General features: G+C 39.9%; 1 protein-coding gene across 2 annotated transcripts in view; it reads right to left on the minus strand.

Moving 5' to 3' along the window:
• tpcn2 (two pore segment channel 2) overlaps positions 1 to 19,621 on the minus strand; it is a 47,869-nt gene that overhangs the window by 12,300 nt on the left and 15,948 nt on the right. For both annotated transcript variants that reach the window (XM_078253895.1, XM_078253830.1), the window contains exons 7-18: positions 16,588 to 16,660; positions 14,825 to 14,924; positions 14,659 to 14,724; positions 13,365 to 13,429; positions 7,665 to 7,756; positions 7,407 to 7,488; positions 6,778 to 6,867; positions 6,521 to 6,640; positions 6,373 to 6,432; positions 5,237 to 5,365; positions 3,499 to 3,548; positions 1,259 to 1,358 (exon numbers count right to left, since the gene is read on the minus strand). In XM_078253895.1, the coding sequence (XP_078110021.1) occupies positions 1,259 to 1,358; positions 3,499 to 3,548; positions 5,237 to 5,365; positions 6,373 to 6,432; positions 6,521 to 6,640; positions 6,778 to 6,867; positions 7,407 to 7,488; positions 7,665 to 7,756; positions 13,365 to 13,429; positions 14,659 to 14,724; positions 14,825 to 14,924; positions 16,588 to 16,660 (1,027 nt within the window). The remainder of the gene's footprint in view (positions 1 to 1,258; positions 1,359 to 3,498; positions 3,549 to 5,236; positions 5,366 to 6,372; positions 6,433 to 6,520; positions 6,641 to 6,777; positions 6,868 to 7,406; positions 7,489 to 7,664; positions 7,757 to 13,364; positions 13,430 to 14,658; positions 14,725 to 14,824; positions 14,925 to 16,587; positions 16,661 to 19,621) is intronic.

Consider the following 19,621-nt stretch of genomic DNA (forward strand, 5'->3'; position numbering starts at 1 on the left):
AATAAAAAAAGCAAACTATGAGTACAGTCAAAGTTGTGGTATGGAGAGCTGTTGTTTTAGAACTGCTGCTGCTACTGCTACGGTAGTTGTGCAAATGATTCGATGGACTTTGTGATTAACAACAAACAACCTTTGCGCGAATGCTATAGTTTGGCAAAGTCTTGAATGATCTCTGTTGATTGAATGGTTAGAAAATATACTGCTCGAAAAACAACAAAACAAAATATAGCTCTTCTCTATCATTATAATCTTTTTAAAACATTAATTGTATGTAACATTTTTTTAAATTAATTTCATATATACTTTTTTGTATCTCTAGGTTTGTGACGAGGCTGCAGTGTCTGTACATAAACATCTGGTATTGTGTGCCAGTTATCATGGCTATACACAAGAGTGTTTCACATAACCTTGCTGTCGGGCGAAAACCCTTTATGTCCAAAACTGTTGCTTTTCAGGAAATTATAAAAAAATAAATGCTAATTTGAAACCATTTCATTGAGCTATTTATTTACCTTCGTCAAAGTCAGATGAAATCGCCTCGTCACTGTTTAAACATTTATAAAAAAAAGCCACAGAAAGACGTAAAGGGTGACCAATAGCATTGGTTTATGACACAATTTAAATATGAAAAATATGGAGGTACAAGGTTTCTGCCCGATAAATCACATAATTTATCACGATACGATATTATATCGATTCTTTGGACAACGATACAATATTGACTGATATTTACAGAGTCTACCACAATACAATTTCAATTTGATCCAATTCAGCGGCCTGTCATCGATCTGAGACGATACATGAGCCCATTCAACACAATCAGTTACATTTATTTATATTTCTACAAAAAGCAATTAATATATGACTTGGCAATTTAATTACTGAGATCTTCAAGACATTTCAATTCAAAACAAACTACTCTTTTTAATGAAAAGAATAAAGGCGCATCTTAAAGATGGCGATATGCATCGATATATTAACTTTGTAAGGATAATATTGGATCGTTGAGGATTGAATCGATATATCGATTCAGATCGATGTATCGGTGCACCCCTACTGCCCGACAGCAACGATGTAGTGTTTTACTGGATATCCTTTTGCTTTTATTACAGTTATGTCTTGGCTAAGCTTGCAACAGAAATTATTAGAATTTTTTACAATACATTTGGCTGCTCCAAAAAGCCACAAACTGGTATGTGATGCTGCTGGGACAGCTTCTATTTAAAGAAGTGGTAGTTTTTGTCTGCCTGCTGTGTACCTTGATATCTGGGATGATGCGCAGGAAGCGGAACACAATCAACATGTTGATCAACCGGAGCATCTCCCACAGAGACATCACGCCATGGGAAGCTGGGTCCCTGTTGGAAACACACAAACACACACACACACACACACACACACACACACACACACACACACACACAAAACACACAAATGCAGGACAAGACATTCTGCAGGTTATTTAACATTTAGCTTACTGATTTAAAAAACACATCAACAATTCTTTGAGATTTTCTTGGCCTGCAGCTACAAAATATATCCCTGTCGGACTGCCTCCACCAGTCTGATTGGTATCTGATTGGGATAACCCTAACCCTAACCCTCCACCAATCTGATTGGTGGAGTGCTAACACTGAAATGACAAGCGGGATTAGCGTGACTCTCGTGAACGCCTCTCAAAATCTTTGTCGATCTGAAATGAAGACAGATTCAGCAACTACATGGCCTATTCTTCGCTTAAAATGTTTTCAGGAACACGTTTCGGTGAAATATCTTTTAAAAAAATATGATATCGTATTCCGAAACAACTGCTAACTTGAGTTGCTCAAAACCTTTCTTTTTAGTAAACTCTGGGTACACAAAAAATGTTGTCAATGCTTTCGTTAAGGTGTAGAGCCCCTGGTGATACTTGGAGCAAAGTTTCATGTTGTGTCGAGCCTTCTTAGTGTTTTAAAAATAGCGATTTTGAGGCTGGTGTGGCGCCAGGTTTTGAGGTTAATATGTTAATATTGAATATATGCTGTCCATAGGACCCCCCATACAATTCAGAACAGTTTAGTTACTTGCCTACTCATTATTTTTGTTATTTTAAGATGCATGTAGTTACAGCAAGAAAGACTGTCTTGCAGTGTTTGTCAGTTGCCCTCCTCGCTACTAGGCGGCGACATTGACCAGTAAATGGCAGAGTGAACTCTAGGGCGCAGAATGTAACGTGAGTTTAGTTTTGCAGAAGCGTCTGTCGGCAGCCATTAGGCTTGTAGAAACTACAGTGCAACTTATATTGTCTTTCTTCTGTTAATTACAGGTAAATAACAGTATGAATCGAAACATGATAATATGTTAGTGTTGTTAACTTAGCGAATAGCCTTCTTGACGTGTGTTTAATAGTTTAAAAACGGTAGCATCACACACGCTAGCACTAATGTTAGCTAGCTGGTTAAGTCCGTGTATGTCTGTTAGGCGAGCGTGGTGTGTGAGCAGTTGTGATTAGGTTTCTTTTTGTTATTCAATGCCAGATGTTTGAAATAAATATCTGAATATAATCTGTTAAACTGATGTGTTTAGAACCACTGTGTAGTATGTAACTGGGGCAGCTGTAATGATGCAGTGTATTTTGTGTTCAAATGAGAACGTGAGTTTAGTTTTGCAGAAGCGTCTGTTAATGTCGGCAGCCATTAGGCTTGGGGAAACTACAGTGCAACTTATATTGTCTTTCTTCTGTTAATTACAGAGTTTTTTTAAAAATTTAAATATGTGGCAACAGATTCATCCTTCTGTCGTCAATCTGCACCTGCTACACTAGCATAAAAGTGTCCCTAGCACTCCCATTCAAAAGGCCATTTGACCGAAAAACGAAAATACGGTAAATGTTAAAAGTGGCGATTCCGTCCTAAATATGCGTTTAAACGAAAGTTTGACTCGTGTACATTCACAAAAAGACCCTAGGTTGCATTTTGGCGAGAGTTACACTTTAAATAAAGGTTACATTTGAAACGTAGAACTTGAGTTTATTTTGGTATATTCCTGCGACGTAAATGTGAATCATGATTGCAGAATATAAAAGCAATCCTCACATGAGAGGCACTAAAGTTACTAAAGTTAAATAGAGCAGCAAAGATTAATCCATTCATCGATTAGTTGTCAACAATTATATTAATCTCCAACTATTTTGATAATCGTTAAGTTTGAGTCATTTTTATTTAAAAAAAAAAGAGTAAAAATTCTGTGACTGCAGCTTTTTAAATATGACTATCTTCTAGTTTCTTCTCTCCTCTGTGACAGTAAACTGAATATCTTTGAGTTGTGGACAAAATGAGACATTGGAGGACGTCATCTTGGGCTTTGGGAAACACTGAAACTAAAAAAGTATTTTATAGACTAAGCAACTTATTCATTAATCGAGAAAAAAATCAACAGATTAATCGACTATGAAAATAATAATAGTTGCAGCCCTAAAGTTGAATATACAAAAAGAATTGAAAGTAAACACAAACGTACCAGTGAGAATACGGAAGCCTGTAGGTGACATATATAGTGAACTGTAGGACCTGATAGAGAAACAAACACATACGATCAGTGATGAATATCAAAAGTGATGATAATAGCAACAGATCAAATGTTCACGAGACATTTCACTTCAATAAACCTGCAAAAAATAAACAACTGTTGCTTTTGGCCACCTGAGGGCAGCAGAGAAGTTGTGAACACAACATTGGCATCCCATCACCTTTTAATGGGAACACACCGACTTATTGGGACTTTGTCTTATATCCCCCCAGAGTTGGATAAGTCCATACATATCCTTCTCATCTCCATGCGTGTCGTAACTCTGTCTCACGCACCCACCGCTAGCTTAGCTTAGCTTAGCCCAGATCCTGGAGGTAACCGGCTCCATCTAGCCTACTGCTCCCAATAAGTGACAAAATAACGCCAACATTTTCCTGTTTATGTCATGTTGTGATTTGTACAGTCACCGCGTGTACAAATAACAAGGTCACATGAGACACAGCCATCTTCTAACAGTATACATACTGGGAACTATATTCTCAGAAGGCGAAGCACTGCAACTTCTGCTGCTTGGGCGAAGTGATTTGCTAGCAGCACCTGAGAAGCCCCGTGGTGAGGAGCAGAGAGTAACAACGGTGTTTTTCAGATGTTGCGCATCACTCCACCCAAGTAGCAGTGCTTCGCTTTCTGAGAATATAGTTCCCAGTATGTATACTGTTAGAAGATGGCTGTGTCTCATGTGACCTTATTTGTACACGCTGTAACCATACAAATCACAACATGTAAATAGGAAAATGTTGGCGTTATTTTGTCACTTATTGGGAGCAGTAGGCTAGATGGAGCCGGTTACCTCCAGGATCTGTGCTAAGCTAGGCTAGCAGTGGGTGCGTCAGACAGAGTTACGACACGCACGGAGATGAGAAGGGTATGTATGGACTTATCTAACTGTGGGGGATATGGGGAATAAGCTAAAGTCCCGATAAGTCGGCGTGTTCCTTTAAAGTTGATATGGTGACAGTTGCTTATTTACACATCCAGCAGTTACTAAGCAACGTCAACATTCATGAGGAGTGGTGTTTGTGTCCACCAGGTAGGGTTGCACGACATGAGGAAAACATCATGCGATATGCGATAACGACATTACCTGCGATAAATAAACAGATAATAAAGTATACTCAGTCCGGCTGCTTTCAGTATTCTGCTAAAATACAACAAACAGCTTGTTGAAATTAAAACAAATGAAAGGAAATCATTTCCAACATTCTTTCTTTGAACAAACTGAACATTGAATTCAATGTAAAAGGTACCACTTAAAAATGAACGACAGTCACATTTGAAAGTGCAGTTTTCTGCCGATATTTCCTTTCAGCTAACACAAAAATCTTTTGTGATATGTCGCAGCCAACGATGTCTTTACTGCGACAGTTGCTATCGCGATGAGGATAAAAAAAATATATATATATATTTTTTTTTGGTGAAAAAAATAAAAAATAAAATAAAAATAAAATATATATATATATATATATATATATATATATATATATATATATATATATATATATATATATATGTATATTGTGCAGCCCTTCCACGAGGTATGATGAGGTAAATGAGGGCCATCCGGTGGAATATCTGGCGGCACCGGAACAATCCCGGAAATGAATTGTCGTCGATATAGACATAATATAAATACGACAATGATAAGAGTGAGTGGGGAGAGCAGGGTTACCAGGAGCAGGATGGTGAGGAAGCCATCAAAGATGTTGTTCCTGTAGGACAGGTATCCTCTCCAGCCGAACGCAAAGATCTTCACGCACATTTCAAACAGGTAGTACAGGATGAAGCACAGGTTGATGATCTGACAGTGGGACAGTGGAAGATTGAAGTCAGTTCATCAAGTAGGTTCCAGTGTGTTCACATTTTCAACCACGCTGCGTTGTTCATTTTACCCCGAAAAAATATGAGATGATGATTAGACTCATTTAAGGACATATTTTGTTCTAACAGGGACCTAAAGAAGAGGCCATTAAAGGAACACTCCGTCTCTCTACTTTTGTTATAAGTTCCAACAATGCATGTGGTGTAAATCCTTAATATTGTAAAATCAACACAACTAATTATTATACTACAAAGTCAAACATTGAAACATAAAAAAAACAAGTATAAGCAAACTGTATGGAAGCCTACAGGGCACGTTATTGAAATGATAATGAAAATGTGAAAATGAAAATGTAATCTACAATAGCATTATCATTTTTCACAAATATATGTGTTTTTTTAAATAAAAATTTAAATAAAAATGCAATAATAAAATTTTCATTCTTACATACTTGTATGTTGCATTCTATGGCCATATTAAAATGCTAATCAGGATTCAACACAGTCACAGTCAATTTCAGGCATACATTTTTACTAAAACGTGTTGGTTATGGCAGTGGTTCCCAAAGTGGGGGCCGGGGACCCCCAGGGGTCCTCGAGGGAGTTCCAGGGGTCCCCAGCAAAAAGTGTAATCATTATTTTCACTAAGATTTTCACTATAATTCCATCCTTAAGTAACACAATAGCAGAATGTATGACTATTTTGGTCATGGGTTTCAAACATGTTATGTCATAAAGAACCTAAAAAGCAAAATTCCTATCAGATGGGGGCCCCTGGGAAGAAAAAACATGATATGGGGGTCTAATGGTCTAATTTGTTGTTTGTGGCTTGACATGAAAAAAGTTTGGAAACGACTGGGTGAAGGGCTCATTTTGACCTGATGGTGATGCTACAGGAAAGGACAGCGGGTCACCAAAAATGATGAAGAACCTCCCTCTGTGGACCATGAACCTCTGTAACACATTATATGACTGTTATGTGTTCACCTCCATGATAAAGTTGTCTCTCTCTGCTGTGGACTTTTCAGAATTCAACACCAGGACAGTCTGAAACACAACACACAAAAGTTACACAGCCATAGCTTAGTCAGTATGCATATGTGTGTGCATGTGTGTGTGTGTGTGTGTAACTTACACATATGCAAATGACATTGGCCAGTGCCACTGCGTTGCCAAGTATTGTGAGATAGTAGTGACTGAAGATCACCTGGCATCTCTGCAGAACTGGAGAGTTGTACTGGGGCAAGGGAGGGTGCTGGGAGGAACACACACACACACACACACACACACACACACACACACACACACACACACACACACACACACACACACAGAGTAAGAAACATGAAACAGATGTCAAAGTGAAGAATCTTTGAAGCAGCACAGCTCTACCTCTTTAATTTGATCTTTATCCAGAGCATCGAATATCTTGGTGAACTGCCTCCGATCCATGTAGCCCACATCTGCATACTGCTGCGCCTCCTGAACGCCACATCGCGTCAAAGAAAACAGTCAAGGTGAAGAACATCTGAATGTGCTCTTACCCACTCAAAAGCTTAGTTTATGGTAAGATTTATGATGTATTGTTATGCTATATATATACACACGCATGTGTGTGTCTGTGAAGTCTGAACATATGGAATGAAAGTCTGAATATATTAAATGAAATGAAGTGAATCCAATGAAATGAAGAGATTCCCTCAAGACGTTCCGGAGATGTCGCGTTCACAAGAATTGGGACGGACAACCCGAAAACATAACGCCTCCGGCCGCCGGCTGTCACCAGCACGGAGGTACAACAAAGATACTCAGAAGACACATGGAGCGTGGAGTGTGAAGAAGAAAACAGATCAGGATATTCCCCACAGCTTGTGCATGTATGTAATATTAGTATCCTCTCACATCTAGAATTAATAGATAAATAATCATAATTTGCATTGTATTTTGGTGATTGAGGACATTTGACTGGTTGTGTGTGTGTGTGTGTGTGTGTGTGTGTGTGTGTGTGTGTGTGTTCGGACCGTAGTGATGGCTGCTCTGTAGTAGCTCTTCATCTGGACCCTGGACATCACTTTCAGCACCACATCAACCTGCACATGCTCCCTGACAGAGAAAACAACTCAACTGTCTCCAACTGTCCATTTTATATTTCGTGGGAGAATGTTATAAAAGAGCCTGTTTACTGTAAACTGTGCTGGCCCTCCTGCTCCTCTGGAAGAAGCAAACAATACAGCTTTTTGAACTGAAGTGATGCGTGTGTGTGTGTGTGTGTCTTTTACTCGACAGCCCGCTGGGCTCCCTGGCAGCTGAGGACTTGGAAAGCAGCTCGGATCCCCAGTCGTCTCCTAATGATGGATGTTTGGACCGACATCTGGACCAAGACATGAACAGAAAATATTCTCTGACTGTACACTTCTTACTTGTCTTCAGTGTTAAGGCAGGGGTGTCAAACTCATTGTAGTTCATGGGCCACATACCCCTTATTTGATCTCAAGTGGGCCAGACCAGTAAACCACTCCAGAAGTCTGCCACAGAGTTTCTTGTGAACTTGATGTTGGCAAACGCAAGTTGCTTCTGCCACGACAGCGTTGTAAGGCCATTATAGGAAATAAATAATGTTACGGCCCTGGGAGAGAAAGGTAATATCCCGAGAAAAACGTATGTTTTTTTTATTATATTTACTGTTTTTTCACAAGATAAATGCTGGAATATTTGTTATATATCACAGATTGTTTACAGAAATGTCCTATTTTCAGTGGATCTTTCATTTATTTCGTGTTACTTTATTTAACATGATGGTAGAAGGTGCAATGTGTAGATGCTGATGTTGAACTGAGGCAGCTCAGACATTTCAGTTTGTAGGAAAGTACTGATATTTCTTATGGAATTGTTTTGATTATTATAATAACTGACTTTTGTGATAAATGGTCTGTGTTTGACTGTTCAATGTTCCATGCTTATTAAAAGAAAAACACGTATTGCTGGCAATTCTTATCCATGTTCTCATCCTTGCATAAGAATATAGTGCAGTTTCGATGGTGTCTCATGTTAGAATGCTCAATGACATGTTTTATCTGTTACATAGTGAATATTGAACTTTAGCTAAACTGTTAAGAAAAATCGCAAATTGAATCGTAATCTCAATATCTGGCAGAAAAATCGCAGATTAGATTTTTTCCCCAAATCCTTCAGCCCTAGTACAATGTCAGAATATAATCCAGTTAAACTCCTGATATATTCCAGCAGATGGCAGTCACAGCTCAGCAACCTGTTCCACTCTCTCTCTCTGGTGAACCAGTGGCCTGGGAGGCATATTTGGCTATGTTCAGACTGCAGATAAAAGTGGCCCAAATCAGAGTTTTTTTGGGGTCAAGTGACCAGGTCAGACTTCTTCAGAAGTAGTGTGAACACTCAAATCTTGCCCAGATCAGATTTTTTCCAAATCAGATTTAGACCACTTCCCTATGTGGTCCTGAATCAGACCCAGGTCTGAGTTTTTTTCAATGCGCCCCGCAGTGTGAACAACCAAGGTGGATTTGATGGGACTTTGACGTCAATCTACATCGACATTTGTCACAATTATGCGCCGGTGGGAGTTAGCCCTAGACACAGACCGTAAAATTAAAAACTTGACTAGGCCTACAAAATGGAGAACAGTGATGGATGAAGTCAATGGAGGGAGAGTGAGGTGTTAGACCTAACCCTAACCCAAACAAAAAATCGGATCTGAGCAAAAAAATCTGAATTAAGCATTAAGACTTGTGGTGTGAACATAGCCTTAGTAAGCTGCGAGTATACTAAAGTAGAAGCAACGTAGTTACTTTACATTTTTGATGACCATTTTCAAACGCATTTTTCCTACCCTTCAGGGCAGCCGTTGGTTTCCTTTCAAACGTGCTATAGTTCTTAAATTCAAAGTAAACATCAAGTAATAATTACATTCATTTATCTTATTGTTATCTTTGCTTGGTGATGCAAAGCTAGAATGAAACTTTGATCACAATGTGATTCAGACTTGATGTTCACTGTGATATATAACCCGATTCAAGAGTGCGCTGAAGGACTGTTTTACATTGTACAGAAATAAATAGAAACCAATCGATGCCTGGAAAATGTATAAAAAACACAACACAGCAACACTGACTGCAAAAGCTTTAGCTGTAATGTATTGTATCCATGATTTGTAGTAAATGCTCTAAAACATGCAAAAACCACTGGTACGGTCCTCCTTTTCTTTTTTTAGCCCCTGTCCCAATCCATCAAGAGGCTTTGCCTTCAGCCAGACCGCCACTGTAAATACTAGTGATGGTCAAATGAAGCTTCGTGAACCACTGTCTTTATTTTCTGAGCTCACTAGATGGCGCTCTCTGTTAAAAAAAAAAAACGGTTAAAGGAATGGCAATTCAGTGTGTTTTCAACAAAGGGGTAAGCTTCTCCTCGGACCGCGAACCTCCTATGGCGCCATTTTGATGCTAATAAGCCATCACCTCCCGTTAGCATTCCATTGACTGCCATTCATTTTGGCGCCACTTTGACAGCAAATAACTTTACATCTGAAGTGTTTAAAGACTCTATTTGTCCATTGTTTATTTCTAAAGAAACACGACAATCTATAAAAGGCTCCATTACCTTGTACCTCACGTTATGGCTCCGTAGCAGACGTTTTAGTAAAAATAGGCTAACGATTGTGTCATAACCACGCGACTTACTGTTGCAGTAGTAGAGGAATTACCGTATAGTACAGGAGAAGCACGCAGGCAGTTTCCCCTCACATTAGTTTTTGTTTAAGTGTAATTACTAATGTTAACTAGCATTTTAGTTAGCACTAATTAGCCTGTGTCTATGTTATCTCCTTACATATACCTACGCTCTCCGTCTCTGCAAGATTGGGAATGATTGAGATTTCTCTTGGCACAGCTACCAGAAGTCTTACAACTTTCAGACAGGTTGCTCACGGCACATTTACGTCGTCTCTCTCATTTGAAGGCTGCGCAGTAACGCTCAGCCATCACCGGAAAAGTGTTTCTAATGGCCTTCACTGGTCTCCGTCCAGAGCAACGGGATCTGTTGGTCCATTCTTATATACTGTCTATGGTTTTCAACCCTTTGTTGAACAGAGAGCGCCATCTAGTGAGCGCAGAAAATAAAGACAGTGGTTCACGAAGCTTCATTTGACCATCACTAGTAAATACCAACCTACCTGACTTGCCTGGTTATATAAAGGTTAAATAAAGTCCTCGTGAAGTAAAAGCATACAAACATATACATGTTTTTTTGTATTCACCAATGACTTCATTCCAGATGAAAACAGGTGAATGTAACAGAGCTTTAACTTAAAAGGTCCCATGGCATGAAAATTTCACTTTATGAGGTTTGTTAACATTAATACATGTGTTCCCCCAGCCTGCCTATGGTCCCCCCAGTGTCTAGAAATGGTGATAGGTGTAAACCGAGCCCTGGGTATCCTGCTCTGCCTTTGAGAAAATGAAAGCTCAGATGGGCCGATCTGGAATCTTGCTCCTTATGAGGTCATAAGGAGCAAGGTTACCTCCCCTTTCTCTGCTTTGCCCACCCATGAGAAAGAGAGACATCATGGCTTTCAAATAGCTACAGACACAGAAATGGCACATCCTAAGGAAAGCTCATTGTGGGACTGGCTCTAGTGGCTGTAATTCTTCACCAAGGCTGAATTTTGGGAAACAGACTTCAGATACAGTATTAGGGGACCACTAAGGTCTATATAAAAGAGACTTCAGATACAGTATTAGGGGACCACTAAGGTCTATATAAAAGAGACTTCAGATACAGTATTAGGGGACCACTAAGGTTTTTATAAAAGAGACTTCAGATACAGTATTAGGGGACCACTAAGGCCTATATAAAAGAGACTTCAGATACAGTATTAGGGGACCACTAAGGTCTATATAAAAGAGACTTCAGATACAGTATTAGGGGACCACTAAGGTCTATATAAAAGAGACTTCAGATACAGTATTAGGGGACCACTAAGGTCTATATAAAAGAGACTTCAGATACAGTATTAGGGGACCACTAAGGCCTATATAAAAGATACTTCAGATACAGTATTAGGGGACCACTAAGGTCTATATAAAAGAGACTTCAGATACAGTATTAGGGGACCACTAAGGTCTATATAAAAGAGACTTCAGATACAGTATTAGGGGACCACTAAGGCCTATATAAAAGAGACTTCAGATACAGTATTAGGGGACCACTAAGGTCTATATAAAAGAGACTTCAGATACAATATTAGGGGACCACTAAGATCTATATAAAAGCATCCAAAGAGCACCATGTCAAGATGACCTGAAATAAATATTTAGTTTTGTTTTCTCAGTAAAGACTTGCACCCAATCTTAACCCTTGTGCATCACTAGGGACATGTTTGGCTTTTTCATTTTTCGATCATTTTTGCTGTGCATATGGCAGACATTTTGGCAAGGGGTTTGAATTTGTTTTTTCTCGAACTTTGGAAGTTCAGCTTCAGCTCCTATAATAAGTCTATAATAAACTGCGTAGCCGAAAAGATAGACACTCAGACCCTTAAGGACACAATGTCCACATTGAAACCACAATGTTTGATCCCACGGGCCATTACAGCATAAACTCATATTCTGTTATATCAGGCTTTCAATCTAGAGCCCTGGCTTCAAAATAGTAGTTTGTGAATGATTTTAGGTTAAGCACAAATGAATGACTCAATGTTGGGCGTATGCTCTGGCATGTGAAATGACTCGTCAATGTCAGACCTTCCACTGCCGAGGCTTGTTTTTTTTCCTAGGGACACACCTGCTTTTCCAGCTGGGAATAATTAAGTAACAGCAGTCATGATTTGTTTAGTAAATAAAAAAACCTCTCACATGACTGGCCCACATTAATGATGTCTGACGCATATGATCAGAACAGACAGACAGACAGGCAGGCAGACAGACAGACAGTAAGACAGACAGACAGTAAGACAGACAGACAGTAAGACAGACAGTAAGACAGATAAACAGACAGACAGACAGGCAGACAGACAGACAGACAGTAAGACAGACAGACAGACAGACAGTAAGACAGATAAACAGACAGACAGACAGGCAGACAGACACCTAGTAAAGTACTCAAAAAAGGACCTCTGTGGTTCCGACTACAGAAGGTGTCTCCTGGACCACATTTTTCCATGATGATGACACACACACACACACACACACACACACACACACACACACACACACACACACACACGTATTTTGAAAGAATGAATTATCAGAAATTTTGCTCAACAATCTTCTTTCAATCCACTAATTGATGAAGAGACTTCTGATTTCAGATGAGCAAGGATACGAGAAGTTACCAAGTGTACGGTGTTCATTTTAGGACATCGTAAGGCAATTGTCCTAAAATGAACACCGTACCAGTGATCCTTGCTTTGCAAGTCTAGCCGCACATGCACGTTAGTGCACTTGGCTAAGACAGACAGAGAGAAAGACAGAAGACAGGCAGACAGCTTCCAGATTTCAACAAGTCAAATTTAAGACTTTTTAAGACCTTTTTAAGACCTTTATGAATGACATTTAAGACCTACTGCATATCACGACATACACAAACAACAAAATGCAGAGTCACAAAAGTACTTGCAAAGTTAATAAACTTATTACAATTGAATAAAAGCGACACAGAGAAATAATAATCTGTAAATATACAGTGAATTATATTTGGACGAGCAACAGAAATAACTACGACGCCACAGAATCAAAAATATTCCAATGAGCATTAGAGGTGTTACATGGACGTAGGGAAATTAAGACCTGTTTAAAATAATTTAAGACCTAGAACACAGTACTTTAGCGAATTTAATTCAAATGTTGTTGTTTTTTTACTTTTTAAGACCCCGCGGTAACCCTGAAGCTAACTCCCAGGGTGATGAAATGCTCCTCAGCAGCATGATGTCATACTGTGTGTGTGAGACTCACCAGTAAATATCCTCTGAACTGGTTATAGATGATAGCTGTCAGTAAGTTCATCAAACAGTAGGTTCCTGCCAGGAAGCAAAACAAATTCCCTCTAAAACACATTTATTTTAAAACACTTCATTCAACACATTATTTTAACCCCTTTATTTTGCTGTAACTAGTGATGGAGTACTCGTGTCGCTATTCTTTTGACTCGTGATTTGACTTGGACTCGAGGATGAATGAAATAGGACTTGGAAGTTGAATGAAGTTTCTGACTACTTTAAGTGTATTGTAGGCAGTGATTGGGTAGTCAAGTCCTGGACTCGGACTCAAGTCGCTATTCTCCAGCCTAGAAATCTAGACGCACCCTAGTGGCAGCAAATGTAATTTGCAGCTAGGTGGTCTAGCAACTCTCCGTTGGCTTGCGAGCTGGAAAAATCTAACTCTAGCCGGGCCAATCACTTCGTGTATAGAGTCGGTGGGCGGGCTTAACATAATGACGGCAGAGTTGTGACGGTTCGGCGTGAATTCCCTGCTACTTGAAAACAAAGGAGATGGCTGCTGCTGCTGCTGCTGGCGAACAGTGGTCTTTCGAATCGGCTTTTGGCCGCGACTCTTGGAAGACTTGGAGTTAAGCTTTTCTTTGAGAAAAGAACAAAGAACGGCACTGAAGTCATTCTTACAAAAGGAAGATGTGTTCGGAGTTTTGCCGACTGGATACGGCAAAAGTTCTATCAACTAGCGTTGCTCTGGTTGGTTGTAGCACTATCTTATTGCGTGCAGAAGGAATTTGAAAGACAACAGATTATCCCGCCCCTCGGATTGAGCCCTGCCAATGGTTAGTTCCCAGACCCAACATCTTCATGTGGGTCTGGCTTGTCAGGCTAACTATTCTCTGGAATCGTGACTAGACTCTGACTCAAACTAAGGTAATGGTGGTGACTCGACTCAGACTCGACTCGGACCCTTCTTTGGTGATTTGGACTTGGACTCGAGGATTTCTGAAATCGGACTGGAGCGTTCATGAAATAGGACTTGGAAGTTGGATGAAGTTTCTGACTACTTTTAAGTTCAATAGGCAGTGATGGAGTACTCAGGTCTGGACTCGTACTCAAGTCCGACTCGAGTTTGTATTATCTGGACTCGTCGACTCAGGTAATGGTGATTAGACTCAGACTCTTCTTTGGTGACTCAGGCTTGGACTCGGACTCAAACACTGGGGACTCAAGACTTGACTCGGATTCGACAGTTGGTGACTCGACTACAACACTGGCTTCAACAGCAACACAATAATGTAGTAATGTACACTTACCAATCACACTGAAGGTGACAAAGAAGATGGAGTAGCCCCTGTTTAGGGAGTAGGCAGGGATCATCACTGTGACAGGACACAAGAAATATTAAAAAGAGTTCCATCACAAAAACAGTTAACGGTAATCAGCCAACATGGCTTGTTTATCACGCCAGTGACGATGTACCATCTGGGTTGTTGGCAGTGGTGAGCAGCACCAGCAGAGAGGTGAGGGAATTAGGCAGGGATCTGAAATGTAGCTTCCACTCCTCGTTCTTGTCTGGATCCTGAACACAAACACAGCGGGAGAGTGATGAACAGAGGGGAGAGATTTGATATTGTTCTCTCTACACAGGCTTTAATATAGTACTGAAAATTAAGAAGAAAAAAAAATCTAAAATTTGGTTTCAGCCTCTCAGATACAAAGACTTGTTTTAAATGAACAAAATACATTACTTTACCATCAGATGAGTTGTGGCAGGCATTTATCATTAGTTTTGCTATCTCTCTTTGACATATTAAAGGTCCGATATCATGCTCATTTTCAGGTTCATACTTGTATTTTGGGTTTCTACTAGAACATATTTACATGCTTTAAATGGTCAAAAAACATTTTATTTTTCTCATATTGTCTTTCTGAATATACCTGTATTCCCCCTCTGTCTGAAACGCTCCGTTTTAGCACCTGTCTCTTTAAGCCCTCCTCTTAAAAAAGTCCAGTGTGCTCTGATTGGTCAGCATTTCCGGGTCTTTCACATCTGCGCTCTCTGAGTCTCTGCGTCGTCACTGCAGTCGGGGAATGACTGTAACGGCACTGTAGCGGCCCTTTCTATTTATAGTACAGTTGGGACATCACAACCGTACAGAAGTCCTGACGACTCGTTTAAAGACAGTTTCTGAATACGGACTGTGTGCATTTCTCTGTGGATGGAGTGTTTTGATACTTGAACAATATTTATATGGCGAATCAACCTGCTTTATATTTAAAAAGACGTGGAATTCTCACTTTTTACAATATGGGACCAATAATATAAAAATGAATGAAGTAATTACTTCTTCAGTTAGATATGTTACAAAGGCAGATAACATGTCTTTTATCATGTCACCTCTGGGCTAGCTGTTGTATTAGCCTCTGTAATTCACCACAGTCTCACATTAAAGCTTTCATCTTTCTATAAAAGTAAAACATGTTTCAGAGTACATAAATGAGTATCTACTACCGCACTGATATTAGAATTCAAACCACTAACAATGTCAAATACATATGATCCTTAAAGGTATCATATGCAGTGCTTTCCTCAAAAAAACAATGTATAGACTAATACAAAAGTAATCCCTCTCAATCATCACTTATGACTAACTAGAAGTGTGTCTGTATGCCTTATGTCTTTCATTTTTTATTTTGTTGTGTACAGGACGTTTCTTGATGGTAACATGAAGCCTTTGGGCGCCACGTGGGTGTGTAACCCCCAGCCAATAACAGCATGCAGCCTGTTCTCATTCCCCACCGCCGCTTTGCCCCTCAACGTCTCATATCCACGCACAAGTTTAAGTGACACAGACATACATTCACTCAGAATCCAACAAAGCCGCACCTTCCCGCAGAGCTGTGGGTGTGTGTACATTTGGGCTTTGGAACATAATCGCTGCCAACCAATGAGAGAAGAGCCTACTTTTCCTCTGATTCACTGCATTGTTTGGAGCTCCCTCTCTTCACTCACTCTCTAGCCGTCTCAACCACCACTGCTCTGTCTCTGTCTCTCTCTCTCTGTCTCTCTCCCTAAAGCTTTGCTCTGGTTTACACATGTTATATCCTTTCCATCCAACCTTTCCTGGGTTAGTTTAAGACATTACTGTTTTCAAATGTACGTCTCTATTTTTGCAACTCTATTTTCAATGACAGGCAACACACACACACACACACACACACACACACACACCTGAACCCACCTCACTTTTAGCAAACAGCAGCATGCCGATCATAGTGAAGAGGCAGAGGTGGAGCGCCAGCAGCAGGATGACACTGCAAACACAGGGGAACACACACACACACACACACACACACACACACACACACACACACACACACACACACACACACACACACACACAGGAGTCAGTGAAGAATCTTAATCTTTCTCCATTTCTCAAAGAAACAGTCCATGAAAACACAAGACTTTCTTGAAAAACTTAAAAATAGTACAGGTTTATGCAATGGCCATCAGTTTAAATTTCAACTTTATTTCTGAAAAAAAATCCTTTCTTCAGTTCAGTATGGCTGATGGATCTAAATTCTACAATACCCTTGAGCCTCAGCAACTTTGCCTAAAGAAAAGAAGCCAGTCAGCACAGCACAACAAGTTGAGGATGTGTGTGGCTGCAGTTGGGAACAAAACCCCACCACAGATTCTGAAATGATCCAAAACTGACCCAGAATCTGAAAGTGAACTGATCCAAACTACAGTGTGTTTTATCAGGTTTCTACAAATAGATTTTAAAGCTCTGTGATTAAGAGCTGCAAAGATGGATCGACTAGTTGTCAACTATTAAATTAATCTCCAACTATTTGGATAATGGATTAATCGGTTTGAGTCATTTTGTTTGAAAAGAAAAGTCTAAATTCTGTGATGTCAGCATGTTAAATGTGAATATGTTCTAGTTTCTTCTCTCCTCTGTGACAGTAAACTGAATATCTTTGAGTCGTGGACAAAACGAGACATTTGAGGACGTCATCTTGGGCTTTGGGAAACACTGATCCACATTCTTCACCATTTTCTGACATTTTAGAGACCAAAGAACTAATCCTGGAAATAATCGACACATTAATCAACAATGAAAATAAGCGTTAGTTCTGCCCCACTGTAATAGACCTTTTTCACGGCAGACATGTTGACATGTCATAGTAGGAAAAGCACAAGTGTATTCAAAACCATTAATGATGGCTGCATTCTACTTAGGAGACGCCCTGGTATTGTGCATGCTGACTCACTGAAATAGCTTACTGGGACACTTGATGGAATTGAGCAATCGTTAAGGTTATCAAGTTCAGCTGTGCTTTTCCTACTATGACAAGTCAAAATGTCTTCTGGATGATTACTACTGGAATGCTACTTGGAAGTCGTAGTTGAGTTGCTCATCTTTTGTGGTGATTCAACTGGGAGAGTTTATGTCCATCTGTGTCTTGGACGTGCTCCAAATGTCATTCACCAAACATTGTCTTTAATATTGGTGTCGGAAATAACTGTAACACATCTACAGCACCAATCATACTCTAAAAACAATCCTGCTTATTGCTCAACTTAATAAAATTCAATACAGTTTTGGAACTGGGATGCGCTATTGGACACTGTAACTAGGGCTGGGCGATAGGGAGAAAATCAGATATCAAGATATTCTTGACCAAATACCTCTATATCGATATTGCGGTGATATTGTAGGGTTGACAATTGGTGCTTTAACGAAATATCTTCACACTTAGATTTTAGATAAAAAATCATCAGTAACGTGGACATAATGTCTAAGTGGGAAAAAGGCAAATAACAGAACAGCTAGAACAGTCTGGTAAGTTGAGAAAAGTACATCACTTTACTGTAATGCAGCCTTTAAAAAAAGGAAAAGACAACACTTGTGTCATATCACGATATTACGATATCCAAAATCTAAGACGATATCTAGTCTCATATCAAGATATCGATATAATATCGATATATCGCCCAGCCCTAACTGTAACCCAGTCAGAGAGTGTATAATACAGTGATGTGGTGCAGTCAGAGTATATTATGATCCATCTGTGGCCACATTATAGGGAAGCAGCGATCCGCTTGCAGAAGTGAGAGTGCTCTGGAGTCAGTGGTGGCCGTTTTATTTGTTTTTTAAAGATGATATTTTTGGGCTTGTATTGCCTTTATTTATTGGACAGATTAAGTCAGGAAAGTGGGAGAGAGAGGGGGATGACATGCAGCAAAGGGCCGCAGGTCGGAACCGAACCCGCGGCCGCTGCGACAAGGATTGAGCCTCTGTACGTGGGGCGCACGCTCAACCAGGTGAGCTGCCCAGGCGCCCCGCGTTTTTATTTGTTAAGTGGTGAAAAAAATAAGTGAAGATAAGTGAGCCAACTGCTGGTGTTACTGTGGTTTCAGTTTGTACATTGAGTAAAGTGCATGGTGCTGAGCTCACCATTCAGCCCCCCCCCCCTTCCTGCAGCTCGTGATAGGAACCCATTACCAGGGCTGTCAAAATGAACGCAATAATAACAAGTTAACGCAAACTCATTTTAAAGGTTTATGAGGTTTTTTAACATTAATATGCGTTCCCCCAGCCTGCCTATGGTCCCCCAGTGGCTAGAAATGGTGATAGGTGTAAACCGAGCCCTGGGTATCCTGGTCTACCTTTGAGAAAATGAAAGCCCAGATGGGCCGATCTGGAATCTTCCCTTTATGACGTCATAAAGGGAAAGGTTTCCTCCCCTTTCTCTGCTTTGCCCATGGCTTTGCCCGCCCAGAGAATTTGGCCCGCCCATGAGAAAATGAGCTATGACCGCAAGCTGGTCAAGGCCACTTGACCAATTCTTCGCGCACGAGGATAAGTCAGATCATTTTACACCAATGAGGACATATTTATGAATGAAGACATTGATTTTAGCTAATAAAATACTACACTACACAGTGTACCTTAAAGATCAGAGGAAGAGTTTTGTCAAAGTTTAGTCAGGATACCGTTTCGAAACCATTTAAACCATTTATCTCAAATGCTATAAAATTAAATTATACCGATCCGTTCCTTCGTTTTACTTGCGAAGAGTTGTATCCCAGTAGACCACAGTAAAACACACACACCAGGACTGATAAACTGTGAAATACTGTAAATCCATTTTACTATTTGAATATTTATTCTCTTTACTTATATTTACGTATTGTTTGTTTATCTCTTATCCCTTGCTGCTGAAACAGTGTGAATTTCCCCCATTGTGGGATAAATAAAGGAT

The sequence above is a fragment of the Sander vitreus genome, chromosome 1 (assembly GCF_031162955.1).
Source record: "Sander vitreus isolate 19-12246 chromosome 1, sanVit1, whole genome shotgun sequence".
Taxonomy (NCBI): Eukaryota; Metazoa; Chordata; class Actinopteri; order Perciformes; family Percidae; genus Sander; species Sander vitreus.